The sequence below is a fragment of the Acipenser ruthenus genome, chromosome 9 (genome assembly GCF_902713425.1).
Source record: "Acipenser ruthenus chromosome 9, fAciRut3.2 maternal haplotype, whole genome shotgun sequence".
NCBI lineage: Eukaryota > Metazoa > Chordata > Actinopteri > Acipenseriformes > Acipenseridae > Acipenser > Acipenser ruthenus.
In genome coordinates this window covers 33583856-33606408 of record NC_081197.1, presented here as the reverse complement: position 1 = coordinate 33606408, position 22553 = coordinate 33583856, and the positions used below count along the sequence as shown (strand labels likewise).

Here is a 22553-nt window from a genome sequence, read left to right as displayed (position 1 = left end):
ATCCTAGAGCACGCCCCTCACCACACAGCACAACACCGCACAGCGCACGCACCACGATCCCCGGAGGAAAAGAGCACAGTTTTCGTGCATGGAGGATTGTGGCTAACGGCGTGTCTTTTTGTTTACTTTTGGACTTTGAACCTTTTTGTTATTTGGCCCCAATACCATCGATTGGTAGGTGGGCTTATTATTATTTCTTGTTTGGATTACTTTTTGGAACTTTCTGTTGAATTGTAAATAAATATCGTTATTATTGGGAAACGGCAGCCTGGACATTTATACTCTTTTTGCACTGCACCAGTCATCATTACCACAAGCTGACACAGCAGGGGCAATCCGTGACAGAAATATAATTTATCTTGGTTGTAAATCTCCCTCCCGACCTGTGAGGGTGCTAAGCAGCGAGGACCGAGTTCTTTGGATGGGCTGGCCTGACAGTTCTTTCCCCGTGTCGGGAAGTCGGTCAGTCTGGAAGAAGGCAAGACTTTGTTGCAAGAACGTATTGACCCGGAAGGGAAACAATGTAGCAGCCGCAGATTGTAAAGGCAGCTGCATTCATTTACCAAGGGGTCATGCGTGACAGCATATAAGGGGGACGGAGAATCGTAATCGGTTCCTTCGCTTGGTTTGTGGTTTTTAAACCTAGTAGGACGGTTAGATACCCCAAAGGACTGTAACAGTATCGTGAGTGTTTTTTGTTTGTTTGTTCTGTCTGTTAGTAATTGTCTTGTTTGTGAATCACCAGACAGCTAACACGATTCCGGAGCTGTCGCCTTGGGCCAGCACAAAGTCGGAACAGCACTTCACCACTGTCACGAAATAAACTGTATCACCCACCATGAGCACGCACCCAGGACTGGTCACCGTGTTAGTATATTGTGGGATGGATATTAGTATTATTTGGGACTGCAATCCTGGCCGACCTAACCCTTCCTGAGCGGCATTACAAATAAAGTTTTGTCTCTTGTGTGTCAGTGAATTGCCCACCACCCTTCCACACACTAATTCCATCATTACATGATTATAGACAATAGACAATTATTGCAAATATTTATTTATACAAAAAATACGAGTCAGACTATATATAATAACAGCGTTAGACTGATCAGACCTACCTGTACACCAGAGTGTTCTCTCAAGGCAGGGCTGGAGGTCCTCTTCCTGAGTTGTATTCCCTGAATCGCTCACTTATATGACCGATATCTTGCTTTTGTATACCTCTCTGTACAACCAACTTCACCGTCATAACCTATAGGAAAGAATATGTATGTCTTCTTTCTTGAACAAAAACACTAACAATTTCTTCCATGATAATTTATTTCATATAGTTTGTTTAATAATATAACTACAGTGTGCAAAGCACTGGATACAGCTTCAGGCAAATGCAAGTGGTTTCAGGCAACACAGTCCTTCTCGTATTCCATCTGTAGAATATCTTGCAATACGTCACGTGGAACGTCATTTTTATGGGTGCTCTCATCAAGTGCAACACTAAAAACATGTGTCTTTTAATGCTGTCATTCGCTGCTCAATAACATTTTCTACCATTTCACTAACACGCCGCACGACAGTTCTTGTAGAGACTTGTATTTCTTTGATTTGTGACAATATTCAGTCTTTGTTTGGAAGATCATTCAACAAACACTCTGAGCTGCTGATGAATGCTTCTTTTATATACTCTCCAAATGCGCATGGTAATCTTGTAACTAAACTTTGGTAAAGTGTACACAAGGAGAAAGAAATAGGCAAACAGCATCCTGTGAAATGGTATAGGTCATATCATGTGGTATAGCTCAAAGAAAGGTAGTCATGGAGGTATCTCTTTCGCTGTATACAGACAGTTAATGACAGTAGCAAGCTAAAATAAACAAGACAACTTATTTTTCTCTGTCAGTCAATTAGCACCTCATTATCAGGCCAGAGTCTCTTAATTCCACTAACCATTGTAATATATATATATATATATATATATATATATATATATATATATATATATATATATATATATATACATAGTAACAAATACACTCAACTGTAGTATATTTTTACTCTCTTCCCACTCCTCTTCCAGATCAACAGTAACCACAAGACTGTCAGTTTGATTTAACAGGGCAGTGCCTGTATTTTTATTGGACAATCCAAAGCCTTAGGTGATAATCAATATAGGGTTCAAACACAGTTCAGGTTCTCATACAATCCAGGTTAATCTGCCAGGAGGGTGGTCAAAACAGTCCAAGTCTAACACAGAATTTTAGTCTTCTTTTTTTCCTTTTTTGTTTTAAATCACCAGCACTTTCTCTCTCTCTCTCTCTCTCTCTCTCTCTCTCTCTCTCTCTCTCTCTCTCTCTCTCTCTCTCTCTCTCTCTCTCTCTCTCTCTCTCTCTCTCTCTCTCTCTCTCTCTCTCTCTCTCTCTCTCTCTCTCTCTCTCTCTCTCTTAAACACCTTGTACTCCTCTCCTTTCCTTGCTGTGACCCAGCCCTTTTATAGGTGGATGATATGTGTAATTCAGGCCCTGACGTATTTACCATCTATAAGCACACCCTTTGCTTTATTACTCCCGTGTGTAGCCCCGGTACACCACCCCCATGCATTGTACTGCTGTGTATAGCACCCTCGGTGCCCCATGCTCAATGATATATATATATATATATATATATATATATATATATATATATATATATATATATATATATATTGTAAAAGAACTGCACCCACTCGGGTTCGTTGCCCCTTTAAAAATAGACCCAGGACACAGGAAATTGAGGTTTAAGCACTGACGCGCTATTTTTAATTCACAAACCAAAATAAACAAAACAAACACCTAGCACTTTACCATTTTTTAAATGGTCAGTTTGAGAAATAAACTTTGTTTTCCCTGCAACAGCTGACCTTGCTTTAGTACAAAACTCATGCTACAGACTGTTTCACCTATTGGTAACAGTGCTCTTAAATTAATGTGCTTGCTTCTTTGACTGAAGAAATATTATCAGCTCATCTGGAATCTTGTGCAATTAAATCATACTTAAACTGCTGATGGTAAACAATGTAACTAAATCTATTATATCTGGGATGCAAGACGCAACAGACGTGTTGACTCCAAACTTTATTTAGGCACTCTATGATTTGATTGGTGAAAGATAACATTGGTTCCCTTTCAATCTCAAAATGTCGGGTTGGGAAATGACCCTTGTGTGTCACATGACCTGAGCACATATTTAAAAAGCTGCCTGATAGGCCCGGTGTGACCACGTGTCTGTTGTATTCTGGAACAAGACGCTACATCACACAGCAACCTTCGCCATTTGATTCCTCACTCCAACCTGAGCAGACATGTCTTCACTTGCTTCATGAGAATCTCTTTCTCTTCGGAGACTGTTTTGGTATAAAAGTACCTTGCTATTCCTTCTTGGAAGCGACGGTAGTTTCTCTTATAGTCTAAATCACACGGCTGTTTCCAGCCTTGTCCATTTTGGATTTTGTTCTCCACAAATTGTTTTGTGTCTTGGTTTTTGGTCCGCGTTCGCGAGTTGTGCCAAACCGAGTTGTGTTTTTGTTTTGGGGTTTTTCCAAAAAAATACTGTTCCTGTCTTCAGACCGGCTACAGTTGTTTTAGTGTGCTGAGCCTCGTAGTTCCGGCTCGACAGCTTATAGCACATTAACCCAGTGCATAGCATTTTGGGCCTTTTTCGGTGATACATAGCACTCCCGTGCATAGTACCCCGTACATCCATCGGTACTCCGTGCCCCGTGCATTACTCCCGTGTGTAGCCCCGGTACACTCAGCACCCCCATGCATTCTATCACTGTGTATAGCCCCGGAACACATAACACTGCTGTGCATAGCACCCTCGATGCCCAATGCTCGGTGCCCCATGCTTGGTATCCCATACTCGGTGCCCTGTGCATTCATCTGGATTAACCCGGTGCATAGCACCTCCGTGCATAGCCCCGGTACACATAACACTCCCGTGCACTTCCTCAGTGTCCCCGTGCCCGGTACACCTCGGTACTTAGTACTCCAGTACATAGCACCAGTGTCTTATCCTGTGCCTAACCCCTAAAACAGTTGTCAAAATGTTTTTGTTTTTGGGTGGGAATGAGAATGTAGAGATGGGAGCCCAGCCAACAAGATTTAAGTTTTTGCAGGTACCAGGCTTTTAAAGACTGTCACCCACACCTGTGAGCAGAAACTGACTCACTGAGAGCAGAAACTGACCCAGCTACTGGAAGCAGGCTGATCTTTGGGAAACAAATTGAACATTTGTGAAACTGCAACAAATATTGTAATGACTGTAATGTGTTTTAAAGAATATAAAATCAGTAGAAAATATTATTAGCAGATCTGTGTAAGGCCTGTGAGAGGGAGTTCATTGCATTGAAGGTCAGACTGGACTGCTGAAAGTTATACAGTCATTTAAAGTATAAACTGAAACTTTACATATACAGTGAACCGATTTGTAACCTCATCCTTACCTGCCTGTAGTAAAAGCAGTGTTGAAAATGGCTCATTGGTTTTGGCCAATGTAGCGGGGATTTTTGATGGTCAGCGATTTAAAAGCCAAGATCCTCTCTATAATGAGTGATCTTGTTAATATTAACGAACAAAATACCTTTCTGATAACAGAAGATAGGAGTTTATATTTCAATAATCATTTTCTATATATAACAGAAATTAATTAGAACATGAAAGCATAGGGCGTGTTAATATGTTAAGTTAGATATTGGTTTGAAATAATGAGTATTGGAAATTGCTGACGATAGTTTCATATTAATCAACCCTAAAATTGGCAAAAAGCAGAGGTTGTCTTAAAACCTGCTTTAACTGGATTTTGTACGAACAGTGAAGACAGTCAGACTAAGTTCAGTCACTATAACACTATGACATTCTAATATATTAAGATACTATATAAATAACTGGACCGTCCATTAAAAGCTTAAAAGATTTATCAATGGACTAAAATAATATTACAATTTCTAGGAGCAACTGTTATACTGAAGTAACTTAATTATAAATACATCTTATAATGCCATTTAAAGTTAAACTGTTGAAAGAACATATTAAAAGTTTATTATAATAGAAGCATGGCGTTGACAATATTGTAAAGATATTGTTAAGACACATTTGAGATAATCCATCCATCCATTATCATTAACCGCTTACTCCTTTACAGGGTTGCGGTGAGCTGGAGCCTAACCCGACATACACAGGGTGCAAGGCGAGACTACACCCTGGACAGAACGCCAGCACATTGCAGGGCACAACATACACACACTCAGGGCAATTTAGAGTGACCAATCAACCTGGACAGCATGTCTTTGGACTGTGGGAGGAAACTGGAGTACCCAGAGAAAACCCACACGAACATGGGGAGAACATGCAAACTCCACACAGACAGTACCCTAGGCCAGATTTGAACCTAGGACCCTGGTGCTGTGAGGCAGCAGCGCTAACCACTACGCCACTGTGCCACCCTACCACCCTACCTTTGAGATAATCAATTAAACTAAAGAATATAAATGTTTATCATATAAAGGTTTTACTGCAGTAATACACAGAGGTATTTATTTACAGGAAAACTGTAGAGTTTAAAAGTGAAATAATTAAATGTTTGTCTCAGACACACAGTATAATTCTGGAAGGGCATTAGACCTTCAAAAGATAAGGCTTGGTCTTTGGCACCTCAAAGCAGGATTTGGTGTTGGCTCTTAAAAGTGAGATTCACTGGTCATCAGCAGTTTTGAATCTAAGGTCTTTCAAAATGAACTCTCTTCATGATATCATAGAAATGAATGAACACTTGGCAGCCGAATGAGCATTTGATTAAAATAGAAAAGTCATCTACAGTATCAATCCTTATCAGATGGGCAGTGATTTTAATTGTGATAATGTTTGCGAGCCAGAAAAGACTTCATGCGGTGAATTTGGAAACGTGCTTACAGTGGAGTTTCATATTAATTAAAGCACTAGGCTTGGCAAGTAAACAAGGTGTGTGGAAACCTGCTTGTGCAGGCAACTTTTAGAAACAGAGAGAGGTCAGTTTTAGTCCAAGCATGGTACAAGTTAATATAAGGCTATTATATTTAACATGTTTTACCATAGCTTAAATTTAAATGGAAATAACTGAACTAACCACTGTATGCTTATTCAAAGGCTTGTCATAAACCTCTACAGTCTTTTTGTTCCACACTTTGTTAACATACATGTATATAAAAGTAAACTAAACTGAAAAGGTGATGAGATATGTTGCTCAGAGGGAATATATTAGACTCAGGTTAATATAATCACACAGAAAGATGATGTTTATATATATATATATATATATATATATATATATATATATATATATATATATATATATATATAATAGCATCTCTTTTACTACACATATAAACTTGTATTGTATTGTGAGTTATTATAGCAAGGATCCTATAAACTGTGATTCACCTGACTTTTTAGAAAAAGGAGGTGTTGAAAAAAGAGAAGCAATGAGATCATGTTCCAATATTTTAGGAAAGAAGTTATATCCAATTCATTTTGAAGGTTGTTGAGCAACTCCAATTAGTTTTCAAAAAGAGATGACTGGATCCTTGTAGAATGTATAATTAACTCAAAGATAAGAACTGTCAAGGCAGATTGATGATCAGATTTAATTGGGACTCCTGATGTATTCAATGGAGGGAAAATCCTATAAAAACCTAGGTAAAACCCCAGTCAAGTATCGCTTGACTTGCTAACTACAAGTTGTGTGGTCCATGCTCTGAGGATCTCTGAAAAACTGATTGCTCATATTCACAAGTCTCTGCCTTTTGAAGACAGTTCATATTTTTCATATATCCTACACTACTCTTCCATATACTGGAAGGTAAGCATATATTTGAATTTAATATCTCTTTTATATTGATGCATTGCTGTAAGGTATGATTTATATTTTAGCTGTTGAGAGTGACATATTGACTGTTCTAGAACATAGCGGTAGGCGCGTTAGCTTTTTGCATTTTATAGCCTGAAGGCTAAGCATATAATAACCATTTGTATTACTGTATTGAAGTACTAATGCTGTTAAACTGGTAGAGGCACTGTAAACGCCCAGGCTGCCTATTAGCAGGGATCCAAAGTGGCTTGCAACCACTTGATCAGGTCAGGGGAAGCACTTTGCGTAGCGGCCTCCCCGGTGCTGCAGTACCGCGGCGCACGCATAGCCCTTGATATTCTGATCTCAGTGCGCAATGCAGGCGACGTATATTCCTGACCATTACTTTGGACCCGCGGTTGAGGAATTGCTGCAGCACTCTCGCCATTAAATTAATTAAAGTGTGGAATGTGGCCAGGTGGGAATTGAATTATTTATGTCAATTACCCCTGGCCACACCCTATAAAAAAGAATAAAGGAAATGTCTGTTTGGTAGGAGATGGTTGGTGAAGGCACTTTGACCAGCCTGAACAGGAAAAAACAAAAACAAAAACAAACAAACAAACAAACAAACAAACAAACAACAACAACAAACACACACAAACGAGAAGGTACCGAGATAGCCATAGCTTGGGTCCTGTAGTGGTTTGTTGAAACCATTTATGTTGTTCCTGTGTTTTGTTTGTCTTGTAAATAATAAAAGCGCGCAAGGAAGCGTTTAAACCACTGTTTCTAAGTCTCATATTTCAAGGGTGCAGACCAGCCTTGCCCGGGACACTATGTCACAACTGGATATTGGGATATTTTTCTGCTGAGTTTTGGGTGCTAAGCCCCCGCTTATTTTTCCGCTTATTTTTTGTTATTGTTCAAAAACAAAAAAAACAGTGACAGATGTGGTCACTATACTCTCTCAAATCATTAAAAGATGGTTATCTATAGCTAAATTGTATCATGCATCGTCTATGTTATGAGCACATGTGATCGAGTATTAAAACTCGAAAAAAAAACTCGAACTTGCTTTAATTCAGGTCTATCCGCCATCTGTAACGTGAGCGATGCACCAGGAGAATTGTGGGTCCACAGTTTCCATGGCAACCCTGGTAAACGAATACGGTCTTCATGTTACTGATCCGCAAGCAGAATACCAGTGCAGAATACCATGTGCATAATCATAATCAGCAAGCAGAATGCCATGTGCATGATCATAATCAGCAAGCAGAATACCACGTGCATGATCATGATCAGCAAGCAGAATACCATGTGCATGATCATAATCAGCAAGCAGAATACCATGTGCATGATCATGATCAGCAAGCAGAATACCACGTGCATGATCATAAATCAGCAAGCAGAATACCATGTGCATGATCATAATCAGCAAGCAGAATACCATGTGCATGATAATAATCAGCAAGCAGAATACTATGTGCATGATCATAATCAGCAAGCAGAATACCTTGATCATAATCATGATCAGCAAGCAGAATACCATGTGCATGATCATAATCAGCAAGCAGAATACCATGATCATAATCATGATCAGCAAGCAGAATACCATTGCAGAAGTGCATCGTAGTTTTGGCACTGATCACCCTCCATAGTGGGTGCTAAGCTCCCGCTTATTTTTCCCCATGGGTGCTTGAGCCCTGAAGCACTTACGAAGTTGGCGCCTATGTTACAGGTAAAAGGAAAAGGGAAAAGATTCCAGGAGCATCCTGAAGAAAGATTGATCTATTTAGGCATGCAAGTGTTAGATGTGTTCAGGTTGCCTGTAGATACTCCTGGAGCCACAAATGTTTGAATACTGTGCTGTAGTATTTTGAAATGGTTGATTAGTATCGGAGCACAATACGATTACATTACCATAAGTATTGACACTTCCATTGCCCTCAATGTTATTCCTCTGGGTAGCATGCAAAAACGTATTTAAACACTGTTGTGGAAACAGCAATGTTATTGTATTAAAGTGCAGTTTTAAGCATTGCAGATTCAGTTTGGAGAGTCAAGTGAAAAGAAGATGGTCTTCTAATATTGAGGTGTGGAAACTTTGGATCTGTTGAGTAGAGTGGTAATGATTTACTTCATTTACCACTCAAACACTGGCAAAAAGCTTGTATATACCATGACAAGTTATCGAGAAGATCTGATTAAATTTGAAGGTAATACAAGCAAAATGTTTCACTGAATGGGTATTAATACTTATGATAAATATATTCTTTACTAAACGTGTATCTAAATATTTATTATTTGAGACTGATGGTAAAACATAATTTTCTTTCATTGAGTTAATTTATTTAATTAAGTACTGCAGTAACACTGCATTCAGATAGATAAGATTCTTGATTTTATGTAATTGAGGCTAAAATTGAAAATGTTTTTTTTTAAAGTTGTAAAGTTTAGCTTTTGTTTATTGATTCTGCTGGGCTTGAAAAATGTGTAAACCCTGAATTAAAGTAAAAAAGACATAATGAATGGTAGGGGTAATGGTTGCACACAATAATAACTGTTTTAATAAAGAGCCAGCAATTCATAACACAAGTGTTATCATTACATCCACCTGTCAAAGCTACTTGGCAGCAAGGGGATCTGCTTCTGTTTGCTGATTGAACGAAAAAAATCAAATCCACCATTTGAACAAAGGTTCTCAAAAAAGTCAGGTAAATTCTGGTCAAGTAAATTCTGTTGAAAAAAGCTTTTCCCCCATCTAGTGATAATTGCTGTTACTACAGTTTGATTCCAAATATAATGGTTGTGTGTGTTTTAAATTCAGCTCATGTACAAAACAGAGCATTCTATATAGATCGTCTGGAGATCCTCCTTTGGAGGCTGCATATCAACAAATACAGTATTGTTGCTGTGCCAATTTCTTTGTCAAAATCAAGCATGTAGGGTTTCTAAATATCCATTTTACTGCAGGTTGGAATAGTCTACTGACTTGAGATATGTACTTAAAAAAAATCATGGTTACCCTTTAAATTGATGTACCATACTTGATTTAGTTTTGTTGTTGTGAATGTTTCACAATATAAATACCTTGCCTAAAGAATCAGCAATGTGATATGGTACTTTTGTGTACACCAGGACAGTTAGTTCAGGCTTTTCAACTCACATTGCAATGCATCTGGTATGTTTTACCTGTCTCAGGTACCTTTCACAGCAGGACTACACTTACCAGAATGCATTGGGGTGTGAGTTAAAAAGCCTGAACTGACCTTACTGTCCCAGTGTACATGGAGTTATGGTAACCCAAACGTTTAACACTGTTAGCTTTTTGTCAAAATGCTCACTAAACTAAAAGGAGTTTACAGAGTCATGTTATGAAAAGGTGGCGCTTTACATTTACAAGGTCCCATACAAACGCTTTAAAAAAAAAAATGTCAGAAGGTCCCTAATATCTTTGGTCTTATTTACCAGTAGATATTTTGTAGACAGTCCCTAACGTGCATCCATAGGTTCGTCAGGCGTTTGATCCAATCCGCGCCTGCCGTATCGAAACGCTTGCGTTTCCTGAGCTGCGCATGCTTAGTAAAAAAAAAATATCTACACTGCTTGGACGATTGTGCTTCAGGTTTTTGGAGGTTTTTCCTAAGCTTGGTTTTTCTTTTTCCTTGCTCGCACAACTTATTTTTCAAAATTACATTACCCAAATTAAGGTAAGCATAAGTCCAATTAATCATTATAACGAATTAATGTCGAAATAATGCTTGCAGATTCTGACGAGAAAAGATTCATGGCGTGTTCTTGGAGAATGGGGGATGGGTGAATATCATACATTAAGGTTTGCAGTGTTCTGTACAGTGTTATATACAAAGTGACATATTATAATACACAATAGTTGTGTATTGCTAACAAGCCATGGATAAAGATACATTTTTTTAGTGCATTCAAATTAGTTATTATAGTCAAACAGGTGATTATTTTATTAATTGAACCAAGTTAACTAAATATACTAGTAATTCAGACACCGTTGTCTATATATCTGAAGTACGTGAATACTGCTTCACTGAACACCAGTAGCATATGTCTACACAATATAGCCCTCAACTTAATACAGACCGTTATGTCGAGATGAATAGGCAATACTCAATTTTGAGGACTGGCCTGTGAGTTCTAAAATAAATAAATAACCACACTTTTTAAATGTACGACTCTACACATAAACATGACTGGGACGTTGTTTTTTGCCACTGTAATTGTTTTTGATAAATTGCATTGCAAGTCCTTGATATGAAATAGCAAGTATTATCGAGATTAGTTACTATAATGTGGAATTTGACACCCCAGCCATTTTTCTAGATGAGCATGTATGGTTTAATTAAGCCAGTGTCAGAATGGGTACCATGGTGCTGGAAGCTACTGTGGTTATGTTTATTTCATAGAAAACCTTGATAACTATAATGGGGATAAATAGTTTCAAGGTTTTAGGTTTAATAATCATTTTTCAAAGTACCTTTTAACCTCGGAATGCTTACATCAATAAGGACTTTATTCCGTCCACAGGGAGTGCTGTACATCAGCAGGCACTTAAACATGGCAATATTATACTGTGGTATAGAGCAGGTGGAGCCAGCACAGTCAAAGATCACATCACATGTGATTATTACACCTATACGGAATTGTATGGAATTTAGAACAGCTGCAAACGACAATTAAAGATAAGAGGTAAAAAATGTCACATCTCTAACTGAACAAAAAAACAACAAATGTTGGTGTACACAGCTAGTGCAGGGTTGTTCTGTTTAATTACACCGTTGGTCACCGGTAACTTACAAAGCAATACAAAAAAAGCCAATTGTTTTTTTTAAATACTGTGTTTGTTTCACTGATTACATTTTACAATTATGGTGTGGGTTGTCAGCATGAGCTTATAAGTGTCTCTATTTGTTAAAGGTTTTAAAGCGAGTAGTTTCTGATCATGGCTTCACGTGCTGGTCCCCGGGAAGCAGGAACAAATGGCAGTGACTTCCAGCACCGTGAGAGGGTAGCCTCCCACTACCAAATGAGGTACAGCACAGCTTCTTATGATCTTATAAACACATTGAAAAGCTTAAAGGTTTTTAGAACTATGGCTATATATATATAAAAAAATAATAATTTATAATAAATTCTTGCAACAATGTTTCTTTAGTTTTTATTTTTCTTTTATTTATTTTATTAACGTCTTGTGCAACAGGACATTCTTAATAAAATAAAAAAGCCTACTTTGTTCCTAGATGAAAGGACAGTACAAATTATGATGTTAAAGGAACAGTCACAAAAGTACCTGTTATATTGGCAGTATATTGTGGAGAACATGTTTATTCTGCAGATTTTTCACCCCCATCTTCAGAACCTTTCCGACCATGCTGTTTATATTGTATTTAAGTCACCCCGTTGTGTTTCCTCGTGCAGTGTGACACTGAAGTCTGAGATCCGTAAGCTGAACTATGCCCACGTGCTCCTCTGGCTCCTGGTTGCAACTCAGGTGACCGTGAGCTACTTGAAGCTGGTTTCTCACGATGTGGTGGCCTCGCCGTACCAGTGGGAGTACCCTTACCTCTTGAGTGCCATTCCCACCGTGTTCAGCTTTATGTCCCTTCCCCGAAACAACATCAGCTACCTGGTGATCTCGATGATCAGTGCCGGGCTCTTCAGCATCGCTCCACTGATCTACGGAGGCATGGAGATGTTCCCTGTGGCCCAGCAGCTCTACCGGCACGGCAAGGCCTACCGCTTCATCTTCGGCTTCTCGGCCGTCTCTGTCATGTATCTGGCGATGGTGATTGCAGTGCAGATCCATGCTTGGACGCTCTACTACAACAAGCAGCTGCTGGACTCCTGGTTTACCTCCACCCAAGAGAAAAAGAAGAAATAAAGAAATCAAAAAGGATCTACTCGCATTACTTTTTTTAAATTATTATTGTTTGAGCTGAATTAACAGATTTTTTTTTTAAACTGTTGTATACAGCAGATCAGTTGGCTCCCCTTCCTCCACTAAACACTATGTATTTATCTTTTTGCAAGAAAGCCACAAAGGCAGCACACACACACAGACTCCAGTTTTTCTGGGATTGATGTGTATTCTGAAAGTGGAACTGCTTGGTGGGGCTGTCCTTATGGAAGCATGTAGCTGGACCATAAAGAATGATCAAACTGAGCTCTAGCTTGGACTACAACTATCCACCTTCTTCAGGCTGCTGCTTTACAGACCAGGAGAAACATCGGTGTGTATTTTAACGTAGTTGTTGTCTTGTCACTCAAAGTTGACAGACTTGCAAACTGGGACAGTGTTTTATGACCAACTCATTTTGTGAAATCTTATTGAGTACTGTCATTGTATTTAAAAGTAAAAATCATTTTGGACAACCTTTTTAGTTTAATTTGAATATCCTATGCCTCAGTAATGTAGGCTAGATCCACAATGTGATGGTCTTGACACCAGAAAGAAGGCTGTTTGAACCACATCTGTAATCGTTCTGGGGAAAAATACTTAAATAAAAACATAATAATGACCGTCATAATTGGTGTCTATTGAATTAACTGATTTAGAGCATCTTCTACAGTTCACTTAATTTGCCAAATAAATTATTTCATGAACACAAATCAGATGTATTACATTTTAATATATTTTATTGTTTTAAGTTGCTTTGCTGTAAACTCTTACCTGTCATTAAGTGACTTGGGTTTGAGGAACTGTACAGGGAGACGTTAATTCTTTAATTTAAATGTGTTGGTGCAAGAGTTAGGGGAATAACACAGTAGTAAAAGACAAACACTTTTCCGTTTTTTCAGGGAACACAAAAAATACATAGCTGAAAGGGCTGTGTTTTAAAATAAGTAGACCTCCATTTAGATGTACTGTAGTTGGTTTTGTTGGTACAGTACTATATTTTCAACAGAAGTAGTATTTTAATTCAGAATGATATGATTCTGAAAATATCGCTTGCCAAAAGAGACGACTGGACACATGAACTGTAATACAGTACATACTTTTAAATCCGGTATGTATTGTAGCAGTATGTAAAATTCCCCATTAACGACCCAACAGCAAAATGAAATCAAAATGTTATCCGTGCACAGAACTGCATAAAACGTAAAAGGCAATGCAATTTAGCAAAATATTTAAAAATAACACCAGAATTAAAACAATTTATAGTTCTTGAAAAGGCCCTAATGTCACAGTTCACGTGCAAATGAAAATGCACAAAAGCAACTGAAGATCACAGATTCAAAAAAAATGCATCACAGCATCTAAAACTGTTTAACGGTTAATTTTTACATTACCGTACCTTGTCTCGTTCGCTTTGTTTTTTGAGGTAGCGCTGTGTAACATTAGGTTACTTACTGTAACCCTTGTTCCCTGAAAAAGAAATGTCAACCATTACGAGTTGGGAAGTGACTCTCGTGTCACATGACCAGAGCACATATTTAAAAAGCTGCCTGATAGGCCCGGTGTGACCACGTGTCAGTTGCATTCTGGAACAAGACGCTACTTCACACAGCAACCTTCACCATTTGATTCCTTATGGCAATGAAGGCAAGCTAGCGACCTCGCAAATTTAATGGTTGACATTTCTTTTTCAGGGAACCAGGGTTATGGTAAGTAACCTAACGTTCCCTTTCAATCTCGAAATGTCAACCATTACGAGTTGGGAAATGTATACCCAAGCTGTCGCAGTGAGCCAAATCAGCCACAAGCCTTGCCCTGGCGCGAGCCTAACTGGAAAACTGCTGCACAAGAGGGCAAGCTGCCTGAAGAACTCTGGACCCCACAGAAGGCGTCGCTGAAGTAGTCACATTCAGTTGGTAAAACCTTATAAATGTATGCAGTGTGGTCCATGCCACAACGTTACGTATGTCAGGTAGGGATACCCCATGAAACACTGCCACTGCCCAATATGTCATAGTCCCTCTAGTGGAGTGAGCTATAACATCACTTGGAGAGGGTAAGTTAGCCAGCTTATAAGACAGCCGGATCGTATCCACTATCCAATGCGACACAAATGCTGCTTGGAAAGTGCCTGACCTTGAGTACGCGACCCATAACACACAAATAACTGGGTTGTCTGTTGCCATGATTGAGACCTATCAATGTAACACCTCAGCGCCCTGACAGGGCAGAGTGTATTAACTATTAGTTCTCTGACAAAGAGCGAATAAATCTGAATCAACAATCTCCCTCTCGACCTGTGAGAGCACTGTACAGCAGGAATTGCATGCCCTGTACTGAATGTTTCGGCAGTTCATTCCGGGGGCAGTCGGAAGCCGGCCATTCAGGAAAGGGATGGCGTCACGGTACCAGGAGTCTCCGCCCTAGTACGGTAAGCAAAGTTTCATTCATGAATTGGAGGAGACGTGATTGAACTAGCTATCGGAGGGGGCGGGGCTGAGGGTACTTTAGGGGTACGTGACGCCATAATCGGTTCCTTTGTTGTGGTTGATGGGAGGAAACGAGGACTGTCTTGAAGGAGCGTTAAGTGTTTTGTTTGTTTTGCGGTGTGTGTTTTGTCTTTGTCAGACTGATTAGACGGATCTGGGAGCTGCAGCCTGAGGCCATCGATTCACCCGGACTTCACCGCACCTGCACTTAACCGGCATCACTGTTTCCAGCACCGCACCTGCACCCGAGCACTCACTGTCCGGAGACGTGTCTGTGTTTGTGTTGTGTTTTGAGATTATTATTTCGGGACTGCAACCCCTTGTTTTGGGCGCTGGCAATACCCATTGCTGGGTACAGCCAGCTTTATTATTTAACCCCGTTTAATGCTGGCAATACACATTGCTGGGTAGAGCCAGCTTTATTATTTAATTTATGGTCAAGGAAATAAAAGGAACTTGAACCGTGAACTGTGTGTTTTGTCCTTGTCTGGAGCACCTGCATCACCAATTCACCACGCACTACAACCCACACGTTCACAGTCTCTTACCAAACACCACTCCTGGAAAATCCTCCTTTTCTGAGAATACTGAGACCTCGTTGAAGAGGCTCTAGCATTCTGCAGTGTGGCTATAACGGAGCCTGAGAGTCCGAGGGCACTAAGCCTGACTGAGAACGTCCCTGCATAGTGGGATCTGCCACGGCTGTCCCTGAATGAGCTGACTCAGAGTGGCAAACCATATCCTCCTGGGCCAACGTGGCGCAACCAGGAGGACCCTCGCGCCCTCGTTCCGTACCTTCTCCAGGAAGGACAGGATCAGCGCTAGAGGGGGGAAGGCATACAGCAAGCCCTGAGGCCAGCTGTGGCCACCGCCTCTCTGAATCGAGAACCATAGAGGGTAATGTGTGACTCCTTGACTCCTCTGAGGCAAGCAGGTCGACTGTTGCGCTGCCGAACCTGTGCTAAGTCATGGCTATCACCTGAGGATGCAGGCACCATTCTGCGTGCCGAGGCGCCTCCCTCGACAGCAGGTCTGTTGCCTGGTTCGAAACCTCTGGTAGGTTGACTGCCCTGAGGGACAGAAAAAGCAGTTGTGCCCAGATGAGCAACTGGAACGCCGCTTGGTGCAACCCCGGGGACCGTAGCCCCCATGGCGATTGACATATGCCAGGACAGTGGTATTGTCCGTGCACACTAGTACATGGCTGCCCTGCAGCACCGATTGAAAATGGTGCAGAGCCAGGTGCACTGCCCTCAGTTCCAGCGCATTGATGTGGGCGGACTGCCACCTGCCAGTCCAGACCTCACGGGTCCCCCTGCCGCTCCAAACCGCCCCCCAACTGAGGTTGGAGGCGTCCGTGGTCAGCACCTTCTTCCGACATATTACACTGTGACAGGGTGGCTAAGTGGTGACGTCAGGCTAGATGCAGGAACAGAAAAACTAACACCAGCGTACGCCGTTTATTTCAATAACAAAAATAAATAAAAGGTTTAAATAGAAAACACTGCTTACAGAACAAAAATAAAAAGGTAAACAAAAACAAGTCTCGAACACAAAATGAACAGCTAATACAGGTCAGGCTGGGCAAATGCCATCACTGATCCTGTATATTTTTTCTATGTTAAATTTCTCTCTCGCTCCTCGCTCGCTCTCATTCCTCCTCACCCCACCCTAGGGTAGAGAGCTGCAGGTTTATATACAGGTGACCATCTCCCGATTAGCAACAATTACACAACTAATTAAACTTGGGAGATGGTCACCTTCTGCACAAGGTTTTTAAATTACTGTGGATGGGGCTTCCCAACAATAATCATAAATAATCATAAATACAACACAACAAATAGAAAATAATAAACTGCACAGGGGCGGAGTGGTACCCCATTCTATAAATAAATAAACACTATATTTATACAGCAGGGCTTTCTACCGCCCTGCTACATACACCCATAGTTACTCCTTCGCTGAGGTAGCGAGGATTCTTCCACCAGCGCAGGGTAAGCCAGCATTACCAAGACACTGTCAGCCCTCTGTGTCTGTCTCGGGCTGGGTGAACTACTTGGGCATTGAGTCATGCCTGCAAGGGCGCACTGACTGTCTGAGATGAAGCAGGGACAGGCAGGCTTGCAATGCACTTACCCTGTCAGCCGACAGGGAAGCGAGCATGGAGCAGGAATCCAGCCAGATCCCCAGGAAAACTGTCACTTGTGTCGGCTGCAGGGAGTTCTTCTCCTGATTGAGTGTGAGCCCCAGTCGGGTAAGATGCTCCATCACTAGAGCCGTGTGAGACACGGCTTGCTCCCGTGACTGGCCACAGATGAGCCAGTAGTCCAAGTAATTGAGGACCCTGACCCCCTGCAGCTGCAGGGGTGCCAGAACTGCGTCCATGCACTTGGAGAAAGTCCTGGGAGCCAGAGACAGACCGAAGGGCAGAACACAGAATTCGTACACGCTGCCCGGAAAGGCAAAGCGGAGGTACTTTCTGTGGCCAGGACGTATCGAGATGTGGAAGTACGCGTCCCAGAGGGCCATGGTCACAAACCAGTCACCCGGCTGGATGGACTGGAGAATGTAGTAGTTCGCATCTTGAACTTCCTCTCCCTCGAAAATATGTTCAGGCCTCTTGAGATCCAAAATGGGATGGAGCCCTCCGTCCTGCGTTGGTACCAGAAAATACCTTGAGTAAAAACCCTCCTGTTGACATGGTGGTTCTACAAGGCGAATTGCGCGCTTTGTGCATAAAGCATCCAATTTTTGCGCAAGGACAGAGGTCTGTATGGGGTCGGACATCAAAGTGTTCACAAGCCCCTAGAAGGGAGGAGGTCTGGCTCGAAACTGGACCTGTTTGAACAATGGAACGTGCCAGAATGGGGTCTGCATTTGACCAAACGAGTGGCAAGGAGATAAGTGACAGAATGGTAAACAGTACATCTCAGTACATTAATGTACACATATTCTAAGTGGTTTCAGATCCTCTGATATAACAAATAATAATAATAATAATTGTAAATACATGCTAACCTGATTGTAAATACTAAGGGTGTCATTTTCTCTAAGTTCTCTAGTTCACAAATCTCAACAACTTCAGTTAGTTAAAATCTTGAGTTAAATGTTTAGTCGTGTGAGTGGGAGCCTTGTTTTAGTACCTTAGTACTTTATTATTATTATTATTATTATTATTATTATTAGTATTATTAGTATTATTATTATTATTATTATCCTGTCAAACATATAATAGATTTATCAAGTTGTAATATTAGTAACCAACCAATTACAAATATAAAATTACCGAAATACATACAAGCTTGTTGTTCACGCTTTCCCACAGCATACTTCTGTGAGAGCAGCACGGACAACTCCACTGAGGTCCTCAGCTTCAACAGGATCCTCTTTGGCTTTTCTGGCTACTCCAATGAGAGGTGTGAGCCACAAACTGCTTGGTATGTGAGTTCTATAGCCTGTAGGGGGCAGTATGGTCACTGACCAACTGCTGCTGAATCAAGTACAACTGCAAAGACCAAGCCTTATTAAGTAGGTACAGTACGGTATTTAGATGAGATACAAAGTAAACATCCTTTGATATTAGATTGATATCCTCCAGATTAGGCAACACTTGTAAGGATTCATTCTCAACTAATATACTGTTTCCATACTGCAATTCTCTTTGTAATACTGCTCTGTTTTATAACTTTATATATCTTTATATATGATTTTTCAATCAGTATAGAAAGGCTACAATATAAACAGTGTACATATTTATTTTTGTCTGTCCCTCTGTGATATCTCACCAAAAACATGTACAAAGATATCAGAATGTTAGAAGGGTTCACTTGAATAAAAACTATAAAACCTTTTTTCTATATCTTGGCCCCTTTTGCAGATATCACATCTCTATATATTTATGCTCTTTTTTTAAATGCCAGTTTCTTTTTGTCAGATGGGAAGTCAGCCTGACCACTAAGCTGTGCTAACTTCCCAAATTTCTGTTTTATTTTATCCAGACTTGGCTTGATAAACCCCTGTGGCGGTAATTAAACAGTCAGTTAAAAAAGCATGGGGAAACAAATGAACTACGTCTCAGTCCCTAAATCTATGCAGATCCACAGTGCTCCATTTTCTTCTGCAACAAGGAGAACAGGGAGGACAAGAAGAGCCACTTCTGTTCTGAGTCCTTATCAATTTATGTTGACTCAGAAATATCTTCATCTAGACAATGTGGGGAAGCTATAAAAAAGGCCAACAAGATGCTCAGATATATTGTGAAAAGTGTTGAATTTAAATTAAGGGAAATAATGTTAAAACTTTACAATGCATCAGTAAGACCTCACCCTAGGATCCTTCAAGAAGCTGCTTGATGAGATTCTGGGATCAATAAGCTACTAACAACCAAACGAGCAAGATGGGCCGAATGGCCTCCACTCATTTGTAAACTTTATTATGTTCTTATGTTCTGTACAAGTTATGAAATATTGAACTCATCAAAACGTTAGTTTAAATCATGCTGTTAAACAGAGCTATTTCTTTATGTAGTAGAATATGCATTTCTTTCTTTCTCAGGAAGTCTCGTAAGGCAAGATCCACAATGCCACGGGTTAGCATATGCTTGTGCATGTTGATTGTTAACATTCTCTTTATCACTGGGATTGGCAACCCCAATGGCGATGAAGTGTCCGGGAGATCCAACAGCAGCGAGAACATCTTACTGTCCTCAGACCTGCTCCCTCTGCCTGACAAGGGCAGTTGCACAGCTGTTACTGCCCTGCTGCACTACTTTCTGCTGGGAACCTTTGCCTGGATGTCGCTGTATGCCGTCCAGATGTACATGAGTCTAGTCAATGTGTTTTCTCAGAACCCCCCCCCCCCCCCCCCACCACAGTACCAAAACCTCAACTCTACAAACTGCTTTTGTTGTTGTTTAGAAATACTAAAAGAAACTCTTTGCCATTAAAAAAAATAATAATCTGGTCAAAACATTTGCCATTGAATTTGTTTCTTTTTAGTGTTTCTAAATACAGCACTGTTGAGTATTTACTAGTCATGGTTGAAAAACGGTGTCTTTATATTTGAAATACAAAATGTTGGTAAACTTTTTTTTTTCTTTTCATTTCTCCTGTCAACAGGGGCTTCAGATTTTCATTTTGTTCACGGCTCGAGATTCAGCCTTCCAAAAGAAGATGACAACCATCATTAGCTCAATCTCGCCACCTGAACTTCACCTGCATTCAAAGACATTTGTGATAAAAAGGAAACGGCAAGATCACGTCAGTGAAAGCTACAAGCAGCTTGAGGGCCTTTCCTCTACCACTTTCACTTTCACTTCCACAGTTTAGCCTTCCTAAGGCTCTGGAAACATGCAGCGGGGGCCTCGCATTGTCATGTCACTCGACTGCTACTGTTTGGTGTGTGTGGTGGTTAAATCTTAAAAAATAGCTTTTTATTCAGCTGTCTGCCCTGAGACTTTTTTTAACAGTTTAAAAGGCAGATGATGTCTTTTATAGTCAACACTCTCCCTGAACCCCCTATCGCTTGAGCTTTATGGTCTAGTTTTTTCCTTCTTGGTAACATTCCATTTCATTTTTAAGAAACATGTTCTTAATCATTTTGGTTATAAGTGTACAGGGCTACAGTGCACTTGCAAACACACTAATGCTTTTGGAATCTGGCCCTTAGAGAGCGTTCTGTCTTTCTCCTCCTGCTTGGAGATCAGAAGAGTGAAATGAAACCACAACATACCAGAAAATGGATATACATTCAATATTAGCTATAAATGTCATGTACGGCATTCCATTTGGAAAGGGAAGTTTGTATATTAAGAACAGCATCCTGTGTGCAATGCACTAGATCCCCATTTGACATCCAAATAATGTATTTCATTGTTTTTCTGAAAGGAGAATACACCCCTTAATCAGATATGTAATGATCAAACCATATATATATATATATATATATATATATATATATATATATATATATATATATATATATATATATATATATATATATACATCCCTTTTTATCCATGGTCTTTCTGGTTTGGTTGCTTGGTCCCCGTCCTTCCCCTGCCTCCACCTTGTAGTGTGCCTTGTCTATAGGGGAAGGCAGCCCTCAAGTGCCACTTGTCCTGCCCGCTGGCATTAGACATTCATCTAATTCATATACTTCATTCATCATAGTTTTGCCAGCATAAGAGCGGCTAACGAGTTCCAATGGGCAAGGCCATGGGCCATTTCATTCCATTGGTGGCATCTCCTTTCTGAATTACTACACTGCACAACAGAGAAAGCTGAAACATTTGTTTTCTGAATTAAGACATTTTTAAAAATACATTTCTTTGAGGCTGCACTTGATGTAAATGCTCCAGTTTGTATTTCTGTTATGCAATGATTGCAATGATTTATTGTTAGGTATTCTTTTCATTTTTAATTATATCCAGAACTGCTTGCCTGTGTTTTACTTTGGCAGAGAAGCAAGTTCAGTAAAAAGTCCAATTTGCTCTACACAGGTTTAGTCCTGGTTCAAACCACCATTTGTTATAATAATACTGTACAGACCAGCAGGGACCAGGGAATGGAATCTCTTGACATGGAGTAGAAGCACCATTGAAGATTCATTTCTGTACCCTGGTCAGCAGTATAATAATGCAGCATCATGTTCTTACAGTATTTCCTTTCCCTCTCTCTTCAAACTGCACACCTTCCATGCATTGGTCATAATACAAACTGAAAAAACCTCCTGCAGTCATACTTACTTGCTGATTGATAAAGCTTTACATGTTGTCTGTAAGGAGGGCAGAAGCTGTTCTACTGTATGTTATATTGCTTAATCATTGCATTTTAAATTTAAAATATCAGAATATATGTGAACGTGTCCATTTCAAAATATGTATATATTTTGGGATTGGTTGAACAAATAAATGAACAAATAAACAAGGGGCAAGTATCTTGCAATATATGTATTTCATTGTTAGAATTATTATTGCTGTTGTTTGTATGTTTATGATGCCTTCTTAGCTACTGTAACTGCTCCCCTTAATTTAATTGTACACCACTTGGATCATTAGTTGCAGGATGTCATACAGGTAGCCATTGAGACATAATATGTGTGTGTGTGTGTGTGTTCCAGCACATCCAATACAGTAACTGTAAAATGCTTTGAATCCATGTTTGTTCGCAGTTTCTATACCATCATTATTTTTTTTATTTTTTTTTATTTTTTTATAACAAACCCAAAATACTAGATTTTGTAGACATGTCTCTGCTTGGGATCTTTCATGACACATCATATGG

General features: G+C 40.1%; 1 protein-coding gene across 1 annotated transcript; it reads left to right on the top strand.

Annotated features, from left to right (window-relative positions):
* The first annotated feature begins 10375 nt into the window (after positions 1 to 10375).
* Positions 10376 to 13412, top strand: LOC117406139 (protein jagunal homolog 1-B-like). Its single transcript, XM_034009980.3, has 3 exons — positions 10376 to 10565; positions 11803 to 11916; positions 12304 to 13412. The coding sequence occupies exons 2-3, from the start codon at positions 11828 to 11830 to the stop codon at positions 12764 to 12766; spliced, it is 552 nt and encodes a 183-aa protein (XP_033865871.2). The 5' UTR covers positions 10376 to 10565; positions 11803 to 11827; the 3' UTR covers positions 12767 to 13412.
* The last annotated feature ends 9141 nt before the right edge of the window (positions 13413 to 22553 follow it).